The sequence below is a fragment of the Tubulanus polymorphus genome, chromosome 3, assembly GCF_964204645.1.
Source record: "Tubulanus polymorphus chromosome 3, tnTubPoly1.2, whole genome shotgun sequence".
Lineage (NCBI taxonomy): Eukaryota > Metazoa > Nemertea > Palaeonemertea > Tubulaniformes > Tubulanidae > Tubulanus > Tubulanus polymorphus.
In genome coordinates this window covers 16,643,446-16,669,532 of record NC_134027.1, presented here as the reverse complement: position 1 = coordinate 16,669,532, position 26,087 = coordinate 16,643,446, and the positions used below count along the sequence as shown (strand labels likewise).

Genomic DNA, 26,087 nt, shown 5'->3' with positions numbered 1-26,087 from the left:
CCAATCAAATTTTGGACATGAACCGTAAACCAAGGTATTTTTACCTTACCGGGCACATACAGGTGTTTAAATGGCCACTTTCGGTGTAATCTGCACTAGCTGAAGCTTCTACAGGATTGCACTTATTTTGGGTTTTGAAATGGCGCTAATAAGTGCTTATTCAAACCTTCCCATGAAGCACCATCCCATCTCAGACATTGCATTTTGGAAGCTAAAGAAACTACCAACTTTACTTTCTATAAAATGCGACAAGCAGAACGTTTTCTCAGACACCATATACCTGATGGCTTCCTTTGGCACTCTCTTCATTCAGGCATTAAGAATCTTTGCGCGGTACACCAGCTTAAGAAACGATTTCTCTCCAGGAACTAAAATCCATCAAAACCATCCGCATCTCCAAGGCTGGTAAAGGCGTTAAAATTGTTATTCAAGATTTGATCAATTAGAATTCTAACGTGTCTGCTTTTTCGGTGATTCCAATTTCTACAAATCCATCAAAAACAACCCTTTGAAAAAGATGCAATCTGCTTTTAATTTAGGTTTGAAAAACATCTCAGAAATTTCCCAATCATTCAGATTTCATCTCCGAATTCAACTCTCAGCTCCAAAACCTTCCTTATGCTTATGGTCTTCCTAAAATTCATAAACGCAATTCACCTTTAAGACCTATCTATCATTCAGGATTCCTGTCGGTATTTATTTGTATATTAAAAAAATAATCATAGCCAGTATTTGTTTTGATTTCTATGAAATAAACAAAAAGTCAGTATGTTTGTATGTTTTGACATTTTGCGGAATATACTCAATGAAGGAAGCTACATTCCCTTCCATTTTATAAGATCTGTAATCTGAAAAGTTATATATTTCAAATAAGATTATACATTCTTTATTTTATATAAGAATATATATTCTATTTTCAACCTTTCATTTTTGGTGCTAAAATCAATAGGCCCACTCCAACCAATTCAAAATTCATTTGGTCATTGGCTCAAAAAAATTTGCAAATTTTTTTGTGAAGCTGCTGCAGTTTGGCATATGCATTTTGCACATGAGATTGAATGGTAGTGAAATTCATAATTTCTATCCTGATTTTCCAGTCAAAAGTGCTTACTTTGCTTTGAAAAAAGTGCTTATTTTACCATAGTCTTACAACTATGAACCCTGTTTTGGCCTTCAGTCATTGGTTGAGACCCTGGGGCCGGTTGTACTGTCATGGCTTAGACTTAAGGCCAGTCTAAGACCAACTTCTGACCACTTTTGGACTTGAAAGTCACGACTGTGCAACTGGCCCCTGCTGTTTTAGAGACCCTGCTATTAACTCTGCCTGCCTGCCTATTTATTTAGGAAATGCTGTGTTTTGCCAGGATTTTCGTGTTTTCCACAGGTTCATAAAACAAAAACTAGAAGGGACATTTTCATCAAATTTGTTTAATTTTGTTCATCTGGTCTTGTTTTGTTTCATGTAAAATGAAACAGCATTTCTTCTAAGAGTGATACAATCTATTGCAATCACCATTACAGAGGGAGTATTTTGCAGAATATAGGCCCATTCATGGTGTTCAGTTCCCAGTTCAATAGATGATATAACTGACACACTGCATAGAATGATTGATGATATAGCTCCTGACTCCTATAGACTCCTGACTGATGATAATCTGTTTTAGTAGTAAAAGGCATTTAACTAACTGGTTTTGTGCTATGAATTCGCAGTATGTCAGCAGTATGAGGTTGGCATCAAGCCAATTCATGTAAAATCACGGTACGTTTTTTCATGTGAGCATTTTTTCATTGGTTTTCGGGTTAAGCGACGTATAATCGATGCGATTGAAGACATGACGAACCTCCGTCGATGACATGGTCAACTTTGTTTATATTCGACGAAAAGCTGTTTTTGGCGGGAAAATTCTTAGCTCTCGTGTGTAAAATTGCAATGACCTCGATTGGGAGGCGTCGTCGTCTCTACGAGCGAATGAGATTGGCTGTTTTTGGAATAAACGGGGAATTCCGGCGCTACTAAAATAATTATGGGAAAGCCATTAATGGCGCTTTAGTTCATTGGATTAGGTGCCATATATGTGCGAATTTTAAATGCTCATCGCTGGTGGTAATATAATTATTTCACATATTACCATAGGTATTGTTTCATTTTAAGAAAGATAAAATACAATATAAACTTCTAGAACTTCGAAGTCACAAATTAAAAAGATTTTTCAAGCAATGCCCTTCCTCCAAACAACCTCTAGCTTTCAAGGTAAACCACACTATGCCCATGGGCAATTTATTATGTCTGTACTTAATCTATTCCAAAATTGGGGGCCTAGAACCTTTAACGAATGCTTTTTTAACTGTCCCTGGAAATAATGAACGTTTAGGTCATTGCGGTTTCTAGTAAAACGGCTGTGAAATTGATTTCTTAGAGGGAAATAATTTTCTAAACTCTGAGGAATATTATTATGGGAGTAGTTATACATGAAACAACCATATACCATACATCTATTATGAAACAACCAGTTTGGAATTTATTAATATCTTGGATTTTCAAAATGTTAAGTCAAGTGGATTAGAATGTTCTAGATAGTAGGAGTTAGTGATGATTCTATCGGCACGATTTTGTAATAGGAGTAAAGGGTTTTTAGAGATTTGAATGATTTGACGACCATACAATATTACAGTAGCTTAGGAGTGGGTGGATAAGAGCAAAATATAAATTGGTGAGAATACGTTGTGGTAGAATATGCTTTAGTCGATTCGGTGTACCTACACCGCTAACTCTTATTCTAGTATTATTAATATGTTCTTTCCACTATAATTTTTCATCAATTGGTATGTTTTACGCGGTCTATTGGTTTACCATTTATACGAATAAATATGTTGTTAGGTAAATTAGGACCGAATACTATATAATTGGTTTTTTTCAAGTCCAATGATAATTTGTTTGCTTGAAACCATATTGATAATTTAGATAATTCAGCATTTATGTTTAGGATAATGCGACAGTGGTCGGTATCACTGATAAAGGCGTTCATGTCATCGGCGAACAAGATTAATGCGATTACTCACATTGGTGCTGTCATTAATATATAATAAAAACAGTAAGGGCCCTAGAATGGACACTTGCAGAACTCGTATACTGATTTCAAGGGGTCCGATATATAATTTTCTATTTGCACGACTTGGCGTCTATTTTCTAGGTAATTTTTAAACCAAAGTAGGGGCAATCCCTTGATACCATAGAATTTAAGTTTTTTTGGATTTGATGGTTTACAGTATCAAAAGCTTTAGAAAGGTCCACAAATATTCCAATTGTTGTCTTTTTATTATCTATGTTATTTGCAATTTCGTTAGTCAGTTTGATCAAAGTCATTGCAGGAGAGTGGTTCATTGTGTGCATTTGTTGTCTGAGCACAGGACCTTCGGACCTCTAGTTAAATGTGGTCTGCCGAATGTAATTTAATCCAACTGCTGTTTTGTAAAAGATGATTCTTATTTATTTCAGAAATGTTATAGTGTACAAAATGGGTGGTTCATCTCTTCATTTGACAATCGTTAATGTCAGTAATGGCTTGTATAGAATAATCTCCTCAATTGAAAATGATTACATTGGCGGTTCATTGTTTGACCAAGTATTGGTTGATCATTTTGTTGGAGAATTCAAAAAGTAAGTACATGTATTGTGATTCTTTTTGCATACTTGCTTTTGGTGGTGATGGATTCTATAGTGCTAGTAGGTCGTGTCTGAAGATGCGGTACATCTCTCTATAAAATGTATCCCCTATTCACTGTTGCTCTACTCGCTTAACTGCCTTACCTCGTAGATTTTATGCTCAAATCCATCTTCTGCCCATGACACTTGGCCTTTGAGTTAGCTGGAGATGACCTTGTGTTGATAGAAGTGGAGTGTTTCATTCTCGTTGGAGGCTAGTCTCCATGGGGAGCTTGGAGTAATCATTTGATTGGAGTTAGAGCCTATTTAGTATATACGATAATACTTCTTTGCTTCCCCGTGACCCAATATAATCACAACTATAGATATCTAACTGCGTAAGGTAAATGGTCCAATTCCCATGATCAGAAAATGAAGTAAAAGTTTTTTTTTCATTCAAAGGAGATTAATTATTCCCCTTTCATACAGAAAGTTTCCTCAATGTTCCCCTGTTCTTTATTAATACATCTACTCTCTGGAAAAAAAACTGACGGTAGAACACTAATGTCCATGGATAGCCTAATGTTATCTGCCTATCTATTTTTTTTGCCTTTTGTGTGTACAATCCCCCGAGCCCCTCTTGCAGCTTACTTTCCCAAAAACCCCAAACCATTTTCCTATAAACTATTAAATGGACCTAATAATGCCTATAATGGACACACAAATTAATTGTCATATATCTAATGTTACATGAAGTTTATCGATGAAGTCAATATTCAGCTAACTCGGTAAACTTGCAATTAGAACCGAGTTAGGCGGAGTCTACTCTAGCAAACATGGCTCAAGAATATCGGGTGGCAATGGCCACAGTCTTGGAGTTAGTTCACCAGTTAGGGTTTTGCGTAAACAAGGAAATGTCTCAGTTTGCCCCGGTCCAACAATTCACATATCTGGGTATAGTGTTTGCATGTATGGCCCGAGTAACAAAACTTCAGTAGACTGTAGCAGGAATTTCCAATAAGCTGGACAGATCGTTACTTGTCACACCTAGGCTCCATCAGCTCCATGGGTCAGGTATTGCCCTTAGGGAGCATCTCAAAACTTTGATAGTTAACTTCAGTTAGAATCACTCTTGGAAGGGAGTGGGGGTGAAGGCCTCCCGCGGATTCATCAAACTGCCAAACTATCGATTCATCGTGGTGCAATTAAGATAACATTGAATTGAATTGCAGTTTAAAATATCTTCATAATACAAGCAGTAGATTTAACCCTTTCAAGTTCATACTCGACCCATGGTTGAGACGGAAAAACATAGGTTTCACGTTCACGCTCGCAGTGGCATATCATTAGTCGGTAGGTGCTGTTTCTGTTGATTATTAGCTGTTAAAAATTTTGATTGTTGCAATTCATTGTTTTTGTGCAATTTTGAGTCAAAATTTGTCATTCTTTTCGAAATAAATGAGGTAAAATCATGAAAAATAGACAAGTGAATCTAGTGACTTTATAAAACAATTCAGATAATATTTATGATATTGTAATGTGGGGATCGTCCTTTCCCAAAAACAAAATCCTCATAACACGAAACTAAGTGGTTGTACTTCATATGCTAGTTTATTCGACACGTCTTATCGTCTTGGTGTCCACGAACAGAAGACAGATCCTGTTGCGGCTAAGCATCATGTGACTTCGGATCACATGATAATCAGGGATGAAAATCTTCCGCGGATCCGCGGATTTCCGTGGACAAGGGCCCATTTTTATCATTCTTGAGATCAGTGCAAATCCGTGGAGAAATGGGGGGAGGGTGGACTCTGTGACATTCTCTCTGAATCAGACATCGTTAGCGATAACATAGGCCTACCAAACCGAACCGTAAAACCGTATATCGCTAGGATGTACGATCAAATTGTGTGTGTAAAAAAAATCAATAATCTTACGTGAAAACTATGAGAATCGTTATCCTATTAGCAATGGACCGCGCCGGCGTTGAAATAAGAATTCCCAAGTACCGACTGCTACCGCCACTGTGTTCGCTTGCCTTAACATATCATGCCTCAGTACCGACTGCTAGCGCCACTGTGTTCACATGCCTTATCATAATGATGCCTCAGTACCGACTGCTAGCGCCACTGCGTTCCGTATGGCGATCGCTTTTTAATTAGGAATAATAAATCGTCAATGAATTATTAAATGTTTTCCAGTAGGTTATACAGGGTGTCCCATTAATTACTATACATAAAGAACTGCCTGTATCCTCCACATTTCTCAATGAAATGTTTCGATTTTCCACCAAAGGATAGAATGTAACGGTACTTTTTGATTATTATCATGGTTGCTATGGTAATTTGCTTAGTGATTTCCTAGCAACTGATTACATTGTTGTAGGGATTTTGTGTAATTTCGATTTAGAATAGATCACTTTTAAATCATGTGTATGTCAATGAAACAAAAAGCCTAGACTGTATGCTGTTTTTTTAGGAAACCAAATCTTTCTGTCAGTCTGAATCACAGATTTTGGAGTTTAAAATCCCTATCTGATTGCAGAGAAGCCACTTAATGTCATCAAGTGAGCTGTCTGTTGTCTACTAGGTGTGATCTTTTGATTTGCCATACAGTAGGTCATCCAATGGGCCTATAATCGGGCCACACTTTTTGACAAAAAAGGAAATGGTGACTATGAATAGAGCCGGCTATCATACGATGCCGATTCAGTACTCCATTACAAAACTGTGTAGATGTCTAGAGGAAGTCTCAATCCAGTGTGGTTCCAACAGAATGGTGTGCAATGTTTTACAGCACGCAAAACAATTGATGTTCTGCATAGGCATTTTGGTCACAGTATCTCAGCGCTGCAAACTGTGCTACTGGGCCCCATACTCGCCTGACCTAAATCCACTGGACTTTTAATTGTGGGGCTACTGCTGAAGGACACAGTGTACTAAAACAAACCAAAAACTATTGATGATTTAAAGAGAAACGTCTGCAATAACACAGATGATTGGCAACGTACAGAGAAATTTCAACAATAGACTGAATCATGTGATAAAATTGACAGCTTCTCTCATCTAGTATATTTTGTAAACTAATTGGATTTTAGTAAAGTAATTTTTTGTGGTGAAAAGTATTATAGTAATCCATCTATCCTGGAGATTTGGCTGATATATCTCAAGCTGTTTGAAAATGACGGGCAGTTCTTTATGTATAGTAATTAATGGGACACCCTGTATATAGTGTAAAGGTAAATTCATAATGTTTCAAAATTTCCGATACCAATACCTCCTGTTTTCATCCCTGGATAATTATCCTGAACCCTTCACCCTTGTACTGGGATTAACCCTTTTGTACATTACATCCCTTTTCTCTATTTAGAAAAATTTCTAATCGACAATTGAAATTTATGACATATGATTTAATGAACTTGTGGTTGTTTACATTAGACCACTTCAAAACATAATTATAAAACTTGTGAGATCCATTTTGACCTCTGATTTATACAAATAGTTAGAAATTTAATAGAAAAACATCAGTGAAGTGTTTACAAGAAGAATATCTAATTACGAATTACTACATAAAATTAATACATAAAAGTTACTTTCACCTAAGTTATATTGACAGTCACTCTAAAACATTGTATTAAAATATTGAAACTTATAAAAATTCAATATTACTGTGTACAAGTGTTGTAGAGTAGAATAAGTGCTTGAACGCTTGAAGTGGTATATAATAAACTAGTTGACCGTGTAGACTGGACTTCTTCACGTGTTATTATTCTTCTTTATTTTCTTATTTTGGACATGAATAACGCTTACAACGAAAATTGGCTGTTAATACATGACTGTTTATACAAAGAAATGAAAAACCCTTCAGCTTATAGGTACAGATGAAAAATGAATTTGAAAAACAAATACCATCAAATCTATAATACGTAATAGCAACTTAAAACCAAACCGCCAGGATGGGACAGACCATACCGTCATAAGACGAGAAGATACACAATATGCGTGTATGATGATAACGAGAGAAATCCCACAATAACGAAGCCAAGATTGAAAAATCAGAATGATTATATTTGAGGAGCGACGTTTCGGCAAACAACTGTTAGCCATCATCAGGCGTATTGAGAACAAAATATAATACCAGGATATTTATACAAGAACTCTCTATATTAGACCATCAAGGTGTGAATAAATGCCACCGGAAACCGGAGAATGTTAATTGAGTAGATAATAATAGCAGCGGTAAGCATGGAGAAATATGATTGAAGAAATCCCACTATTCGAACTTTATATGATAGAATTTATCATCTGAACCATACTGTAAGTTGGGATCGTCCTTTATGCCGGGTATCAAAATCCTCATAACGCGAAACTACTAGTGGTTGTACTTTATATGCTAGTTAATTCGACAGGGCTTATCGTATTGGGGTCCACGAACAGAAGACAGATCGTGTTGCGGCTAAGCATCACGTGACTTCAGATCACGTGACACTTATCCTGACCCCTTCACCTTTGTACTGGGGTTAACCTTTTTTTTACATTAAATCCCTTTTTTCTATTTTAGAAAAATTTCTAATCAACAATTGAAATTTATCAACACATGATTAAACTTGTGGTTATTTACATTAGACCACTTCGAAACATAGTTATAAAACTTGTGAGATCCATTTTTGACCTCTGATTTATACCAATAGTTAGAAATAGGAAAACATCAGTGATATGAAGTGTTTAAAAAAACAACATCTACTTACGTAAGATACAACAGATACTGGAACTGTCACCATCACACCATTTGTTGAAAAAGCTAAAACGTTTGCTTGTAGTGCAGCTTCCACTAGATACTGGGTTGTCGGTACATGCTTGATTATACCACTAGCACTGAAAAACAAGTCATGTGGTCACCTGTCATCTTGAAAAGATTATTAAAACTAGAAACTAAATAATACTCTCCTCTGAGCGTTATACACGAGGTGCATATTCACTTTGTCATACATTCTACGTACATTATTTAAATGGTTTGACACTGAGCAGTCAAATTCTGGCCTCAGTTAAAAAAATAAAAGGTCATTATCCATGTTTATCATACACATATCAAACTATCATACAAGAATATAATAATACAATTAAGAATCATTAAATATAATTGTTTCTGCCATTTACTCAATGAACCCACTTTCCTAATCTTAGGATTGTCCAGTACCTTCTGAACGATGTACACACAATTCACATCTGTTGTCGGGTCAAACCAGAAGCTAAATTTCTTTTGATTGACCATAACTGACAGTAAAATCTTCAATTGCCCTGCCCGAAGCTTGGCTCTCTCTATTACATACTCAGCATCTGGTCTGAGAGCTTCTTGAATTTTCTGTAGTAGTCGACTCTGTTGAACATCAGCTAAGATTTTGGGAGAGGCTATGCCATTATTATTAGTAATATTTGAGTAACAAGACTCTATGTCTGGGGACTGAAATGGCCCTGTAAACGAACTCATCATCTCCAGTGGGTACTACGTCATCATTCTCATCCATGAAATCAAATTGAAAATCAGCAGTTAAATTGCATTCTTCTTGAGATTTGTTTTGGTTGAGAGCCTGTTTCAGCTTTTGCAAGTTGGTTAGGTTCTGTCCACTGTTACTGCGAATGAATGCTGGTTTCATGCGGTTGACATTAAACACATCTCTGAGTATCCTGCCCCTAAGATCACATAATATCACATGGGTAGGATCTAATATATCTTGAATTACGAAGGGTCCTATAAATTTAGCCGTGAATTTCTTAGAGTTAGCTGTAACAGAAGAGCTACTTGGTTTACTTGGTACACGAGTTGTCCCTTTTCAAAGATAGGGAATTTGGTTAACTTCTCTTAAATCTTCTCACTTTGTGTAACTTGCTGCTCCCTCTGTAAGTCAAGCATAAACTTTGATACATTGGCAAATTTTGACTTCAGCTGATCTACATATTCTTTCTGCTTTCTAGTCAGACCTAATATGGGTTCAAATTTCAGACCACTGACATTAGTTGGTTCCCTGTAAAATAATAGGAAATACGATGAATATCCACCAAGTTGGTTGGAACTAAACGTGTTGTATGCGTATTGGGCTGTACTACTGTATCCCACCCAATCATCACCTTATTGATCCAAATCAACTTTAATCAGGTTACCAATTGATTTAATCTGTCGTTCAACCTGTAAAAAGCCATTATTTTCAACTGAAATTGTCTTTTGACTGATACCTAAGGCTGTACATACTATTTCCATTAATTTTCCTACTAATGATGATTGTTGATCATGCACAATAACCTCTGGAATTCTATAATTACACAATATACGTTGAATCAAAGCTCCTGCAACAACAGGTGCATCCACAGTCTTTAGTGGGACGCAAATAGTGTACCTAGTTATAGCGCAAGATGTAACCATAAGCCATTGGTATCCCGCTTTGGATTTTACCATCTGCTTGAAGTCTAGAGAAACAGCATGGAATGGTAAATACATATCAGGTATCCTCTCGTGGTAAGCACGAAGTTTATCTGTCTTATCCTTGTGCTCTTGACATTTCCTGCATGACTGCAAGTAAGATGCAATTCGTTAGAACATATTAGGGAAATAGAATAATTTTCGTATAGTCAAGAATGTTCTAATGCAGCCTTGGTGACTGCTAATTACTGCATCATTGTTTCTGCCAATTAGTGAATCAATAAACTTCTCTGGAATGACAAGCTGTAAACAAAAATCACCTGATTTAAGGAATAACAACCTGAAAAGAATATGGTTACAGAGTATGTACTGTTCAGCCTACAGCTTCATGATTCTAGCTGCTTTCCTGTCAGATGGAGATATGTTGTGAGCTAAGGGATCATAAATGGATTTGATCTGAGGATCACTTTGTTGGGCTAACTTAAATTGTTGAGCATCGTAAGGTAAGTTATAGTCTCTAATCACTTTGCGTTCTATTATCCTCAGCACTTAATTGACTTCCGCCTGGTTCGGTATGTGTTTGGTTTCCAAGTCTGACATTTTAGAAATTAATGGTACTGGTTTATTGAGGTATTGTGGGACTTCTTGAATTGATTTTTCACATTGCATTGGATTGCTGAGTATTTTGTCGACCAATGTAGGATCTTCACATGTAGTCCATTGTTTCGCTAGATGGATTACAGGAGGTTTGTTATTGCTGATATCACCTGAAGTAAATTTGGATTTGTTAACACCTGAGATGCATGTTGATACTTTCGTACTAAAACTGTCTCCTTTTTCTTGAGTGAATGTCGTTCGATCATTGTTGTCCCCCGCGTAGGCCGCGAGCGGGGTACTTCGTATCCGCATCCGTCCGTCGGCATGAGCTTGTGAACGTGATTCAAGAAGAACCATTGGTCACAGGACTATGATATTACACAGTATGATAACCCCTAGGGAGAGGATGTGCCCTATTGATTTTGGGGTCCAAGGACCAAAGGTCAAGGTCACTACAGGTCATTCATGTGAAAGCTTGTGAACGTCATTCAAGACGAACCGTTGATAGCAGGACCATGGTATTACGTAGTATGATTACCTCTAGGTATGTGCCCTATTGATTCTGGGGTCCAAGGATCAAAGGTCAAGGTCACTACAGGTCATTTATGTAAACTTTGTGAACGTGATTCAAGAAGAACCGTCGGTAGCAGGACCATGATATTACGTAGTATGATTACCCCTAGGGAGAGGATGTGGCCTATTGATTTTGGGGTCCAAGGACCAAAGGTCAAGGTCACTACAGGTCATTCATGTGAAACCTTGTGAACGTCATTCAAGAAGAACCGTTGATAGCAGGACCATGATATTACGCAGTATGATTACCCCTAGGGAGATGATGTGCCCTATTGATTGTGGGCTCCAAGGATCTAAGGTCAAGGTCACTTCAGGTCATTCATGTGAAACCTTGTGTCATAAATGTGATTCAGAAAGAACTGTTGATACAATACAATGATATTACATCGCATGATTACCCTTAGGGAGAGGATGTGCCCTATTGATTTTGGGGAAAAAGGTCAAGGTCACATTTATATGAAACCTTGTAAATACGATTCAAGAAGAACCATTGATAACAGAACAATGCTATTTCATAGTATGATTACCCCTGGGGAGAGGATGTGCATTAGTGATTTTGGATTTCTTGGGTCAAAGTTCAAGGTTGGTAGACGTCTTTTGCCTAAAACCCTGTAAACTCAATTCTTAAATAACCATTCATAGCAGGAAAATGATATTTCATAGTATGGTTATCCCTGGATACACTCATAATTTTTCTATACCAAAGATCAGTGTCTTCAGGGGTCGTTCATTCCCTACTGGCTATCGCGGGGGACATAGATACGTAGTATCGATTTGCCTTGTTATCAGTCGGTTCACTGTTGGAAGGTGTTGTACAGTCGACTTCTTGCTGTTGACTCGGGACTGATTTGTCTGGAAACAAAGGCTTTATGTTAATACTCATCTGTTTTGCATGGCGTCTGGTGATTGGCCTTTATACTTAGCTAGCAACAGGATATGCATTATCTGTGCCTTGTGCGAAGAAGGCTATTGGTTTGATTTTATCAAACTCTCTGTCATCATTCCTTGGTGATCTGCTAAGAAAATCAGCGATGACTAAATCCGCACCCTTGCAATATGAAATATCAAATGACTAATAAGACAATCTCTCAACTTATTTCTGAATCCTCAGTGTCGGAGGTCGAGACTTGGAGGCATAAATCTGAACGAGTGACGAGTGGTCTACAAAGCAATGAAATTTACGATCCTGTAATACATGTTTGAAAGCAGTAACGTTAATCCATAATCCAAAGAGTTCTAACTCACTAACAGAATAGGATTTAGCTGCAGCTGGTAAGGTCTTTGAATGCTAGGCTATGAGTCGTTCTTCTCCCTTGATTTCTTGGTAAAGTGCTGCACCCCTCATCTGCCTAGAAGTGTCAGAATACAAATAGAATTTGCCATTACCTTGCGGCGCGCATAACACAGGTGGGTTTATCAACAATTTCTTGACTTCCTGAAAATTATGAAGATGTTCATCAGTCCATACGAATGGTTTGTTTTTCTTGGTGAGAGCATATAAAGGTTTGAGTAGAGGTTGCAGACGTGGCAAATAAGATGATAAATAATTAACTGCACCTATGAACCTGCGCACAACTTGGGTGAATCGCGTATTTTCATATTACGTATAGCTTGTCGTTTGTCTCCCATAGCTTCTACTTGTACAATACCCTCAGCTGTAATTCTAATAATATGACCTAAAAATGTAACACAATTTCTCAATAACTTGCATTTACGAGGGGTCACCTTCAACTTGTACTTCTCTAATACTGATAAAACCTTTTTGAGATGTTACTTGTATTCTTTAGTTGTTTTGCTGAAAATAATGATATGATCATGAATTGCGATACAAAAGGAATCCTTATTTAGAATATCAGCTAAAATCTCATTGATTTTCTGTTGCCATTGAGCTGGAGAACATGATAAACCTTGTGGTAATCTCCTATACCGATACATGGTACCTCCACTATATGGTAATATTCCGCAATATCTCTGTGACCTTGGAGAAATAGATAAAGTATGAAAAGCGCTTTTCATGTCAATGACACTAATCACATTGGTTTCTGATGAACCTAGTCTGGATAATACATCCTGTAAAGATAAGTAGTTTTGTTGTGAGGTTAGTATATGTGAATTATGATGCCTGAAATCTGTAACACATCGTAATTCGTTGGTGTTAGGTTTTTTGATTAAGAAACAGGGGCTACAGTATGGACTGCATCCCTTCTTTAAGACACCTAGTTTCTCTAACTTCTGGAACTCCTTGTCAATATACTTCTTATCATCCTCCGATACCGGGTAGGGCCGTATATAGAATGGTATAGTATTATTTAGCCTTATATCAATCTCAAAATCTGGACACTCCTATTTCACTGTATAAACTGAAAGCGTCCCGTCGTTTTAAGGAGTAAATCATAAATGTCATTCTTTTCTTCTGGCTGTAAAACAGAAGATAAATCAATTGAATCCCTAATAATCTGCTCTGGTGTTTTGCTAGCTAGTGGGTCCGATGGGTCCAAGTGAGGATACTTCTTAAGGTTATCTCCTACAGTCTCAGACGTAGTATCTGCCTGAAAGAGTGATCCTGGAATCTGTTCAATGGTGTGAACGAAATCACCTAGGTCTGAAAAGAAAAGAGGTTTATTACATGATAAGCGTAGAGGTGTAGAATTCACATTAGTAATCTGGATATCACATGAACCTTTGCTCAATTGAACACATATCGATGAAGGTAAGTACTTCTGCATATACAAAATTGGCTGTAAAAGAACTACAGAATTCTTTAGTGGTTTTAGTACCTTAGATTTTTAGCATTGGTTGACGTCTATGACATCATGCCAATGCTAGTAAAATGGATCGAAAATAGTAGTACGAAAAAATAGCGCTGACTCTTCTCATTTTCATAGTAACTTCAAATTGTCACTCCGTTCACGTAAAACATTAGAAACAGCTAAAAATGACCCAAAAAAAATGTTACAATTATTCCCCACAACATAGCGTCGCCAGATTTAATGGTCCAAAAAGTTATTCGATCGCATTTTTCTCGTTCATTATCTGGTAGATGAGAGCGGGTTAGACAATCGCGTAGCGATATGTCCGCATTGACATTGGCAGTAAAGAATGGGGAACAGCCTCTTCTGAATAGAAAAACATAAAATTATGTACCTTCGGTTTATAAATATCACAGTGTTTGGATATCACTGTTATTCCAACTATCAGTATCCATGGGATTATTTGGAATTAATTCTCAGCGTCAGAATACGTATTTCTAGAGCAGTGGAACGGCAGCCTACTCGTGACTGAAACCCGTATGTGATCGTGCGGGAACGCCTTTACTAAAGTTAAAACCGTTTCATGATGACACAAACGGTAATCGGTAGGCTACCATCATGATCAATTTTACCAGCATTGTTTTTCGGAGGAAAATATCATTGTTAAGTACGCCGAGAACAACCATGTTATATTATCAATCAGTTGACTGACATTGTAAAATTCGATTCGGCTATATTCTAATATAAGTTTTCTTTTTAGGACACCCTACCTGCCTGCTGGGCTCTCATAAGGTGGTAGCACCCTCTTACGCACTCGCACTTTTCCATGCGTTAAACAACAGTCATTGAATTTACGCGTTGTTTGTCGTAAATTGCAATATTGCGATGGTTATTTGCTGCTGCTGTATTTTTTTTTAATTGAATCGAGCGGCCTCGGTAGCTCAGTGAGATAAGGCGTGATGCTGTTGAATCCACTATCAATGCTGAGTTACAAGTGGGTTTAGTCCTGCTGGCTGCAAACAGTGTGCGGGCAACACTTCAAAGGCCGTACCGTCGTGAGGTTAAATGAACAATCCAATAGGAATGGTCTTGGGAAACCAAGATCCAAACGATGTACGAAAAGCCAAACAAACAAAAAGACAAACAAACGATCATCAGCTGGCCTCAGTGACACCAACGCCGGCATCGCTCTGCGACGTTTTGCATGCGTACATGCATCAGAGCTTGGGGCTCTAAGATCAGAGGGTCTTGCAATTGCATTCAGAAAAAATCGTTCTGTTTTTGTTTTCATTATTCGGTGGGGCCTAACAGTTCATGCGTAAAAATGGGTTTTTGTATCCAAATCTTGATTAATATAAATATCTTAGCTGGGACATGATGGAAAACATCAGAATAAACTAGTTTCGTCTTTTCAACAGAATCGCATTTATGAGGTTTAACAGTACAAATAGCCTAGGCTAAATCGTTCGGCATAAAATAAATTCATTTTCAGGAATAAAATCGTACTAGACGAATAGACCTTTAAGTCTGTGCTCCTCCCAATCAACATCGTCATAGAAGATTTGCCAGCAGATGTAAAACATTATAACCACTTAATACCACAGTATAATCTACCAATGCTTCAAGGCCCATGGGCCTCTTGTTTTTTTTTCATATAGGGATTGTCCCAGTTGTTTATTTGGTTGGAAAATTTCGTTAGATTTTTTACCTTAGATAGGTACCTTAGGTACCTTAGATTTTAATGATAGTGTTCTTGTAGTGCCTGGTTGTACAATAACATCTTGACGTATGGTGAACCACAGTTTTCTTTGTTGTCAGGGTAAACTTGTCTGTCCAGAAATCTAGAGTTCCACCTAGTTCCTTCATCGCAGAGGAACCTATTAGTACATCTGGTCCCGTAAGATTTTCACAAATGACCGCATAAAGTTCTACTTTGTGACCCTGAATGGTAATTCTAAGTGTGATAGCCTTGTTGGCAAACAAAAATTGACCATTTCCTATTCTGAAATGTAAAGGTTCAATCACAAATTGTTCAAGCGATGAAAGGTATTTGGAATTTCTAATACATGACAATGAAATAAAAGTACGGGATGCACCCGAATCAAATAATAATAACAAACTTTTAAGATCTGGCGGGTATCCTTTAGCATAATTCTTCGATGATAATTGAAGGTCAACGGGCTCTTCACCTAAAAATTGGGAAGATGGGGGTAAATCATTTGCCGGTCTTGACCTACCCTCACCTAAAAATCCTGATTGTTAGTGTTATAGCTTTGACTTGTTGATCGTTGTGGTGTGAAGTAACTTTGTTGGAACATAGGAGTGTTGTATTGTTCCTGCTGTTGCACTAGCCTGAGATATCCTATAACCAAAAGTAACAGACTTGTCCGTATGACAGTCTAGATAGCCTTGAGCTGCTTCTGCAAGTTGCCTTGAACTTGCGTTTCCATCTGTAGCCATGACTACAGCAGTCCGGCAATCGTTCGAGAGGGACTGTAAAAATCTATGCTTAATTTGAGTCTCTGAGTACTCTATCTTCTCTGCCGCTCGCGTTATTCGTTCTAGGTGTTGCATGACGTTATCTCCCTTATCATATGAGATTCCTTGAAATTGGCCTACTAGCGCTAAATTAGAGTGGTTGGGGGAAAACCTGTTGATAAACGTTGTTTTTTAGATTATCCGTGTCCGTGAAGGTTTTTCTCTCAATCCACAGTCTAGCTTCACCTGAAAGTGTTAACTTAAATCGCTGTAATATAGTAGATATTGGAACATCAGCTTTTATCAATTCGTGAGCCTCTAAATAATCATAAAAACTCAGCCATTGAGCTAACTCAATTTCGTACGTGGATGCTTGCCCATGAAATTTTGAGGTTGGCAAGAAATCCATAAGATGAAGTTTTTTATTTGCTTCCTTGGGAGGCATCCTGAAATAAAGTACTACTAATTGAAATAGAAAACAAAAAGTGAAGGCTCTGCACTGCAAGGAACTAAACCGTAAAAAATGGTGTAAAAATAAAATTCACAAACCCAGAACCACTGATGGATTCGTGGGGCATGCCAATGTTCAGTTGCTGATATGAAGCTAGCACACCTGCCAACCGTTACGTTTTTGCCGTATTCCGTTCCGGTGCTACCCGCGGTAATACGGCGTTACTGGCACAGGCAATGGAATACGCTTTTTTCCGATATCGTTCCGATGTTACGCGAATGAGCAAATAAATACGGCCTCAATAAAAATCTCCTTATATTATGTCAATAAAGGTAATTTTGCAGTACATAATCGGTATTTTAATGGTTTATTAACATTTATTACGGGGAAATTTGGTTTTTATTTGAGTAATTGTCACGAAGTTTCCTTACAGCCGGGAACCAGTCTAGCGAATTTTCGGTTTCAACGAGTAATTTTCATCGCTCAAATTGTCATGAATGTTGCAAATGGCGGATGAAGTTCACGACGTTTTGTCAAATCTGGAAAATTCGGAGGGTTCTCCGTCTTCTTCGGAGTCGGAATCTGAAACTGATACTGCGGTAACAGGCAGTAGAAAACGTACGATTAAGAAATATCGGAAACAGAAGTATAAAAAATCGTACAGCGCACAATATCCATGTTTCATAGCATCGAAATTAAGTAAATATCATGCAAGATGTACGATATGTCAAGTCGATATAGTGATCTCACATGGCGGATTAAATGATATTTCACGTCATTGTGAAAGAAAAGGACATAAGGATAAAGCGAAACTCTCTGAAATTTCACATTTTTTTAGAACTGATAACACAACAAACCCTGGCCTATCTGTTATAAAATCTGAAGATCTGATGTCACAAAATTGTTTATATTTTATGGAAACTGCAGTTTCAAGTTTAATTTCATAATAAATGCATTTTTTAGAATTAATTTCTTTAGTAGTTTTAATATTCTATATTCTGATTTTAATCCGAAAATTCGTTACTGGCCATATTGAAAATGTTACTGGCAAAGGTCACATCAAGTCTAGTGGGTCACTGGCAAAATCTAAAAAAAACTGGCAAATTTGAAAAATGTTACTATCTTGAAAAATTCAATGTTGGCAGGTCTGAGCTAGAATGAAAGCGAAGACATGTTCATGTTACTTCCAGTCACTATTTCTTTTTATACCTACCACCAAAAGGAACTAGCCTAAAGTACAAAAACACTACCGCAATAAATTTTCCAAGTGAGAGTCTTGCAAAACGTGTTCCATGCAACTAGTCCATGTACTCATGCTATACGTACAACACACAGCAACAGTTCACTCGATCGAGTAAAAGGTTTCGAGTAGAAAATAGGTTCGCAAGTCCAAAACATCTAAATATAGCCTAGTTCACCATCCCATACGAATACGATCATTCACGGTTCGAGTTGGTCGAAACTCAGTACGCAGAATACTACTTAATAAACAAAGTAGTCGATCTTCCATGAATAGTCCCCAATTATCACCAACAACGCCGTTCTGCTGATACTGCATCCATCCATTAATATATAATGTATACCGACAAAAGATAAGCCGATTATGGCCCAAAAGGTAAACCGATCGAAGAAAGAAAGTCTATCTTTCCTGGTTTTCCAATTAGCGGTGCATTCTGGGAATATTCGGTATCCCCGACCTGAGGATGACGTTAGGGTACTTGCCAAACGGTGATTGGCCAGCGGCTGCGATTGGTTCTTTAGCGAAGCCTGCAAAAACACGACTCCTAAACTCAATTTCAACTACAAAAGCTGGTTTATTAATAGCTGAAAGTTCATGTCTGGGTGAAATCTTAGCGCGCAAAAGCCGATTAACAGTCTAATCGTTCGCACAAAATCCAGACAAACGGCAAAATCAATCCGATGCCGGCCCGTAAAAAATCACTGGGTTAATAGCTAACAGCATGTTACACGAATAAGCCTTTTGGGTCTTGCGCGGGAATCCAAATGTAAAGAATTAAGTCAATGTCCGCAATTAGGTCTGTTTCATCTATCTCATCATATCGCCATTAATCAAATCGGATGAAATGATTAATAATCGTCACGATTAACGCGCGGTTTCATAGAATGTACGGTACGCGAAAAGTCAGAAAAGGTTATAGACATACTACGACGTTGTTGTCAGACGGTTGTTGACGTTATAAATCCAATTCCTTTTTGCCATCAATTGTGCAATTTCCACCAAGAGTCAACCACTTTCCGAAAGTGAATCTATATAATTACATAAAAAGTGTTCGAAACACTCTTAAGAAGTCCGGGTTCTCCACCATATAATGTGGGGATCATCCTTTATGCTGGGGAACAGAATCCTCATAACACGAAACTAAGTGGTTGTACTTTATATGCTAGTTTATTCGACACGTCTCATCGTCTTGGTGTCCAGGAACAGAAGACAGATCCTGTTGCGGCTAAGCATCACGTGACTTCAGATCACGTTATACCTATCCTGAACCCTTCACCTTGTACTGGGATTAACCCTTTTGTACATTACAATATAGACAACGAAAATCAAACCCTTCTCAAGGCCAAGTCCTGGTCCGCGTCTGATGAATCTGACAAAAACTGACCAATGCTATGTAACTAAAATACTCAAACCTGGTATGATATGAAAGTTCATAATATTGTCCACGAACTTTCATTTAGCTGCTAAGCCATAGGACTGATAGTTTTTGAACTATATGGCTTCAAATTATCGAAAAGCGCAACAATGGCCGAAAATAATTGAATTTCTAGGGTAGTCGCAGCGTAAAAAACTTGAACCAGAAAGCAAAGACTCCTCTATAATTGGCTTAGCTGCGATCAGCAAGTGTTCACAGGAGCCCGTTGTATCGTCTACCCTTTTACTTCCGGGTTTTATTTTAAGATCTAAATCTAATTTTAAGATCTAAAATTCTATTCGATTTCTGTGAAATCATTAGTTGATTTAGTTTTTTGGAGGAATATTTTTATTTGCACTACAGAAAATATCATTGACAATTATCTAAAGTCCGAGAAATATAGCTTTTGCTCAAATCGGATGATGGACCTTGATATGCTAATTAACCATGTGCTCAAACTACAAATTCAATCAAATTTCCGAAAATTCAATTCTATTCTGCATTCAAATCAATAAGACCCAGTGGCGTTTTTTTCTCTACTGTGTTTTTGACGAAATTGAAGTAAATTTTCCGCGGCATTCAAAAATTGCTTCCAACGCGCCTGAGACCAAGGGAAAAGATTTATCTGACGTATTTGTTCCTGCCAGCTCCAGTCTACCACTACTCTCTGTGTTGTCTGTGCTACCTATAAAAACACGATTGTATTGTGTAATCTATTATTGAATCTGAGCTGGGAGCGTATTTTGACAAATATTACCCACAGAATGCATCATTTGCCATTTTTGTTTCGAAGAAAGAGAACCTAAGCTATCGTCAAGTTGCAGTCATGAAGTCACGTGACAGGATCGGAAGATTTTTTTTCAGATTGGGTGATACGCCTCAATGAAATAGGTCCACAGACGTAATTGGCTTGTCTTAAGAATATTAGAATTATCATGATGAATATTTAAATACTCAGAATAATATCGTTTTTAAAAATCATGGGTGATGAAAGCTGATTTAGCGGGAAAAACAAATCATTGCATCTACTTGCGCATAAATACACCATCAATGCTGCGCCTGTTGTAGGCGACAATATTACCCACACGTACAGCCTTACACGCGTTGATGCTGACACCGGCCTCCACTTCAAAAGTTATGAACAAAATATTAGAAATATTTGTGATCCGGTTTACACCAAATAAACATTTTAAGTAAGGTACTTAGCATCGGATATCGCCTCAATTTATCCGTGACATCAGATGTAAACAATAACATTACCATGTGCGCAATGCAAACGGAAAACAAATTGAATTTTTGTAAGCAAACATCTCTAATGGAATATTAATTTGTTTTCCATAATTTGCCTTTCTTTTATGTTATCTATAATTTATACATCTGACTTTAGCTCTTCGAACCTCAGGACTTTGAAGTCATCTTGTATGAAAAGCTGACAGGCTGGCCATAGTGCCTCTTGGGGCTCTTGTTCAGTTGTTATTTTGCTATTTTATTTTGCTTATCTTTTTCTGTGGTCTCTGATTAGAAAATCAATAGTTCCAAGTTTGGCATGTGTCTTATCAAAGGGGTTGGGGGTAAGAAAGAATTAGACAGTTATTCTTATTGACACAAATATTGAAATTTCGAGATGCTCCCTTTGGCCTCCTCAGAATATCATACTAAATTTGACTTAATTTATGATAATCAATACGGATTAAGAAAAGGTCATTCAACATATATAGCTCATATGGATTTCTCAGCAAACTTTCTCAAGGCAATGGATGAAAAACATCTTACTATAGGAATTTATTTAGACCAAAAGCATTCAATTTGCTAGACATTAGTATCCTTCTCAGTAAATTATCATACTATGGAATACGCTCAAAGCTATATTTAGCACACTCAAACGTTATTATAAAACGTTATTATATTTCATAATTTGTTTTTCATTATGGTGCGCAAAGTTTAAAGTCGTGGGTTTCATATTTGTTGAGAGATTTACCAAAAAGGGTAAAAAATGTGATTTATTTGAGCATGTTTTTTTATAAAGCATTTTTAACCGTCGAAATCCAACGCTTTGAAACTTAAAAATGCTTAAATTTGCGTGTAAATCTCTCTTAGGGCTACTCATAAAGCACTCATAAATAATAATTCTTTCCTTTGAAAATTACCCTTACTTTGGCAGAGTATCCCAAATCTTATTCGCACATCACCGTCAATACATACCCTAATGCATAGATATAAATCACTTGCCAAGAAAATTGTTAGAATAACATCATGAATTGTGTGACTCGGAACCTCTAAACTGACGACACTGTAAATGTTTATTTTGTATAATAATTGCACTACCATTCCATTTTTTTCATTATCACTTGCCCTCCTATTTAGCCCACTTGGGACTTCAGTCCCAGTGGGCTATTGCGTTCACTTTTCGTCCGTCTGTAGGTTCATCTGTAGACAGAATAGATGTTTCAATGTAATGTATTTATTTTTGGGTTACACGTGTATCTACCCTAGACACATCTTCAGCCCAAAAACTGGCCCTGTCAGATTCAAGATGGTTGACTGGCAGCCATTGTTGTTTGCCAAAATTAGCACTTTTTACACAAGTTTTCAAGGGTAATTGAGAAGACGCTTTGATCAAGGTTGCAGGAAGCCATTTTGTGAATTTCATATCCAGGCTCTAACTCATAATCGCTTGTAGATAACTTATTGAAATTCTATGGATGGATTATCCTAGGGACTAAGATTTTGGGTCCTGTTGGTCAAAGGTCAAGGTTACTAGAAACTGTTATGTATTTTTTACATTTCCTGGCTTTATCTCATAGACGGTTTAAGATAATTCTGTGACATTTTTTGGATGGGGTATACTCGAGAGGTTGAGTGACTGATTAGATTTTTAGTCCTGTAAGTCAAAGGTCAAGGTCACCAGAAGCCGTTTTGTATTTTTCTTTTTCATTTCCTGCCTTCATGAATAGGTCGACATACACTCAGGGTGTATATTTTGCACTCAGGCATTTCACCTGATGTGGGGGCATCTGTCGTCTTCAGCGACATTCTAGTTTGTTTACCCATGTTATGGCTGTTGGTTGACAGTCTGCCAAGAGTATGTCAAATCGCGGTACAAATTTTAGTGGTAATACTTACGGGGTTGTCTTTTATCGTGAAGCAAGTAGAACTGATGCGCGGAGGTCAGGCCGGTAAGCTTCAAATGGATGATGCAATATTTTTCTGGAAAAACGTGAAAAACATCTAAAATTCTTCGCTTTCTATAAGTTACTCGTGTTGACCTATATTTGTGTATCCGATGTGAATACGGAAAATTCTCAAATTTCCGGGAATTTTGGCAACTAGGACGTAATTATGGGACAGTCGCAAAATCAAAAATGCAGAGCAACGCATTTGACATTCGTGCCGTGCTTAGTTCGCTTATAGTTTGTTCGTTTGTGAGGATTATAATAGAGTTGGCCATCTAATTTAGTATCTCAAACTTAGTAAGTACATGTGTGGCAATTTCTGAAGTCCTAGCTTGGCTTTGTCTTGTCACTTTGACTACCTTTGAAAATGTAATAGACAATGGCGCCAGCCCGAGCGGTGACAACGCCGTTTTTTTGGAGAGAGGCAGTCGACAAATATTAGGCATAATTTTTAGCCCACTTGGGACTTTAGTCCCCGCGGGCTATTGCGCTCACTTTTCGTCTGTCCGCCCGTTGACAGAATCCAGTTATTTTGGGAAGTTTTGAAAACACTTCAAGATAATATCTTGATATTTGGTTCGTACATGTATCTACCCTAGGCCCATCTTCAGCCCAAAAACTGGCCCTGTGAGGATCAAGATGGTTGACTGGCAGCCATTGTTGTTCGCCAAAATCAGCACTTTTTACACGTTTTGAACTTTTTGAGGGAAATTTTGAAGATGCTTTGATCAATTACCTTGATCTTTCGGATATATGTGAATCCCCCCAGGGCCCATCAGCATAACAAAAATTGGGTCGATCCGACTCAAGATAGCCGTCCTATGACCTTTTTTAGTGCCCAAAAATGTCAATTTTGGCCCGAATTCTGAGTCCTGTAGCTCCCTACTGTTTTGCCATTTCTCATTGCAATTTGTGATGGGTATTTTTTTAAAAGGGATGTTTCATATGTGAGACAGGTATTTTTGATCAATTATGACGCAATTGGCGGCCTTCTTGGTGTCATCAGTACTCATTTGTAGGTGGGAAAAAGTTTTTCCACATTATATTGATACCTAAGCTTATTTTGTTACCACAATCAATTAGAAACTTGTAGCTCATAACGTTTTCAATGATTGTGGTGAGTTTCAAGGTCATTGGTTTTTGTATATGGCCACCAGACGGCGTTGAATAATACAATATCTTAGTATTTCTATATTATATTCGTATCAATGCATATTTTGTAACCACAATCAATTGCAAAGTTGTAGCTCATGACATCATCTATGATTGTGGCAAGTTTTAAGGCCATTAGTTATTCTATATAGTCACCAGGGGGCATTGAATAGTAGAATAACTTAGTATTTCCTTATTATATTGGTACCTAGGCATATTTTGTTACCATGATCAATTACAAAGTTATAGTTCGTGACATGTTCTATGATTGTGGTGAGTTTCAAGGTCATTGGGTTTTGAATATGGTCACCAGGGGGCGTTGAATAGTAGAATAACTTAGTATTTCCATATTAAATTGGTAACGAGGCATATTTTGTTATCACAATCAATTACAAAATCGTAGCTGCTGACATGTTCTATGATTGTGGTGAGTTTCAAGGTCATTGGTTTTTGTATATGGTCACGTAGGGGGCGTTGAATATTGAAATTGTTAGATTGTTGAGCATTTGGAACCACTTCCCAAGTGGGCATGGCGTCCCTGGACCCCTAGTTGTTGAAATGAAGAGTTAATTGGTTCCACACAGTTGTGTGCGCTTTAACATTTGTTATTTACATAATTAGTGTGTTTGACAATGTTTTTGCAGTATATTGGCACTCTTTGCGTAGCAGCGCATACACGTTAAAATCCGCTGTAATCCATCTAATGTATGTACATGCACACTGCAGTGCATGACAAAGTGTATACTCTGTATTCACGTGTATACACACACGCTGCACTACTGCGCTCTCCTAGCCATTCTATAGAGACAGTGTCTGCTCCTAAGAAAGAAGTTTTTAATTGGAATAAGCTTTATTAGGAACGCACACCTGCCAACCGTTACGTTTTTGCCGTATTCCGTTCCGGTGCTACCCGCGGTAATACGGCGTTACTGGCACAGGCAATGGAATACGCTTTTACCGATATCGTTCCGATGTTACGCGAATGAGCAAATAAATACGGCTTCAATAAAAATCTCCTTATATTATGTCAATAAAGGTAATTTTTCAGTACATAATCGGTATTTTAATGGTTTATAAACATTTATTACGGGGAAATTTCGTTTTTATTTGAGTAATTGTCACGAAGTTTCCATACAGCCGGGAACCAGTCTAGCGAATTTTCGGTTACAACGAGTAATACCGGGAACCAGTCTAGCGAATTTTCGGTTACAACGAGTAATTTTCATCGCTCAAATTGTCATGAATGTTGCAAATGGCGGACGAAGTTCACGACGTTCTGTCAAATCTGGAAAATTCGGAGGGTTCTCCGTCTTCTTCGGAGTCGGAATCTGAAACTGATACTGAGGTAACAGGCAGTAGAAAACGTATGATTAAGAAATATCGGAAACAGAAGTATAAAAAATCGTACAGCGCACAATATCCATGTTTCATAGCATCGAAATTAAGTAAATATCATGCAAGATGTACGATATGTCAAATCGTTATTTTGTTTTCTAGTTGAGTTAACTGGTAATTATAATCTTTAATTGATGGTAGATTGTTTACCTGTGATAGTGCGAGTAGGTGATGGGGTGTGTCTGATGTCTCAAAATTGTTTATATTTTATGGAAACTGCAGTTTCAAGTTTAATTTCATAATAAATGCATTTTTAAAAATTAATTTCTTTAGTAGTTTTAATATTCTATATTCTGATTTAATCCGAAAATTCGTTACTGGCCATATTGAAAATGTTACTGGCAAAGGTCACATCAAGTCTAGTGGGTCACTGGCAAAATCTAAAAAATACTGGCAAATTTGAAAAATGTTACTATCTTGAAAAATGCAATGTTGGCAGGTCTGGGAACGCTTTATTGTCGTGAATATCCATTTGAACTATTTCTGGGGCAACTATAAGTAAGTGTGCTCCTCTTTTAATTCCGTTACATACTTCGTCGATGGATACTTACCTTACCTTTAAATATTATATAATTTAGTCGAGGTCTGGTAAAATCTAATTCTATGGCCGTTTCTTGACGTAAAACCATAACAATAATGTATATTCATGTACTATACTATATGTTACGGTATCTGGGTAAGCAAAGGAGTGGAAGGTGTCCACTTAGCTCCACATACTCAAAAGGTTTTTAGATCTTCTAGAATGGAAATTTACCGTTTTAAAAACAGCTGATTGCCAATAAACTTTTGTTATTTTCTGTTTCTTAA

General features: G+C 37.4%; 1 protein-coding gene across 5 annotated transcripts in view; it reads left to right on the top strand.

The window, feature by feature from the left end:
- Positions 1–26,087, top strand: part of LOC141901467 (heat shock 70 kDa protein 14-like) — a 155,791-nt gene that overhangs the window by 90,351 nt on the left and 39,353 nt on the right. For all 5 annotated transcript variants that reach the window (XM_074788714.1, XM_074788715.1, XM_074788713.1 and 2 more), the window contains one exon: positions 3,497–3,658. In XM_074788714.1, coding sequence (XP_074644815.1) covers positions 3,497–3,658 — 162 coding nt within the window. The remainder of the gene's footprint in view (positions 1–3,496; positions 3,659–26,087) is intronic.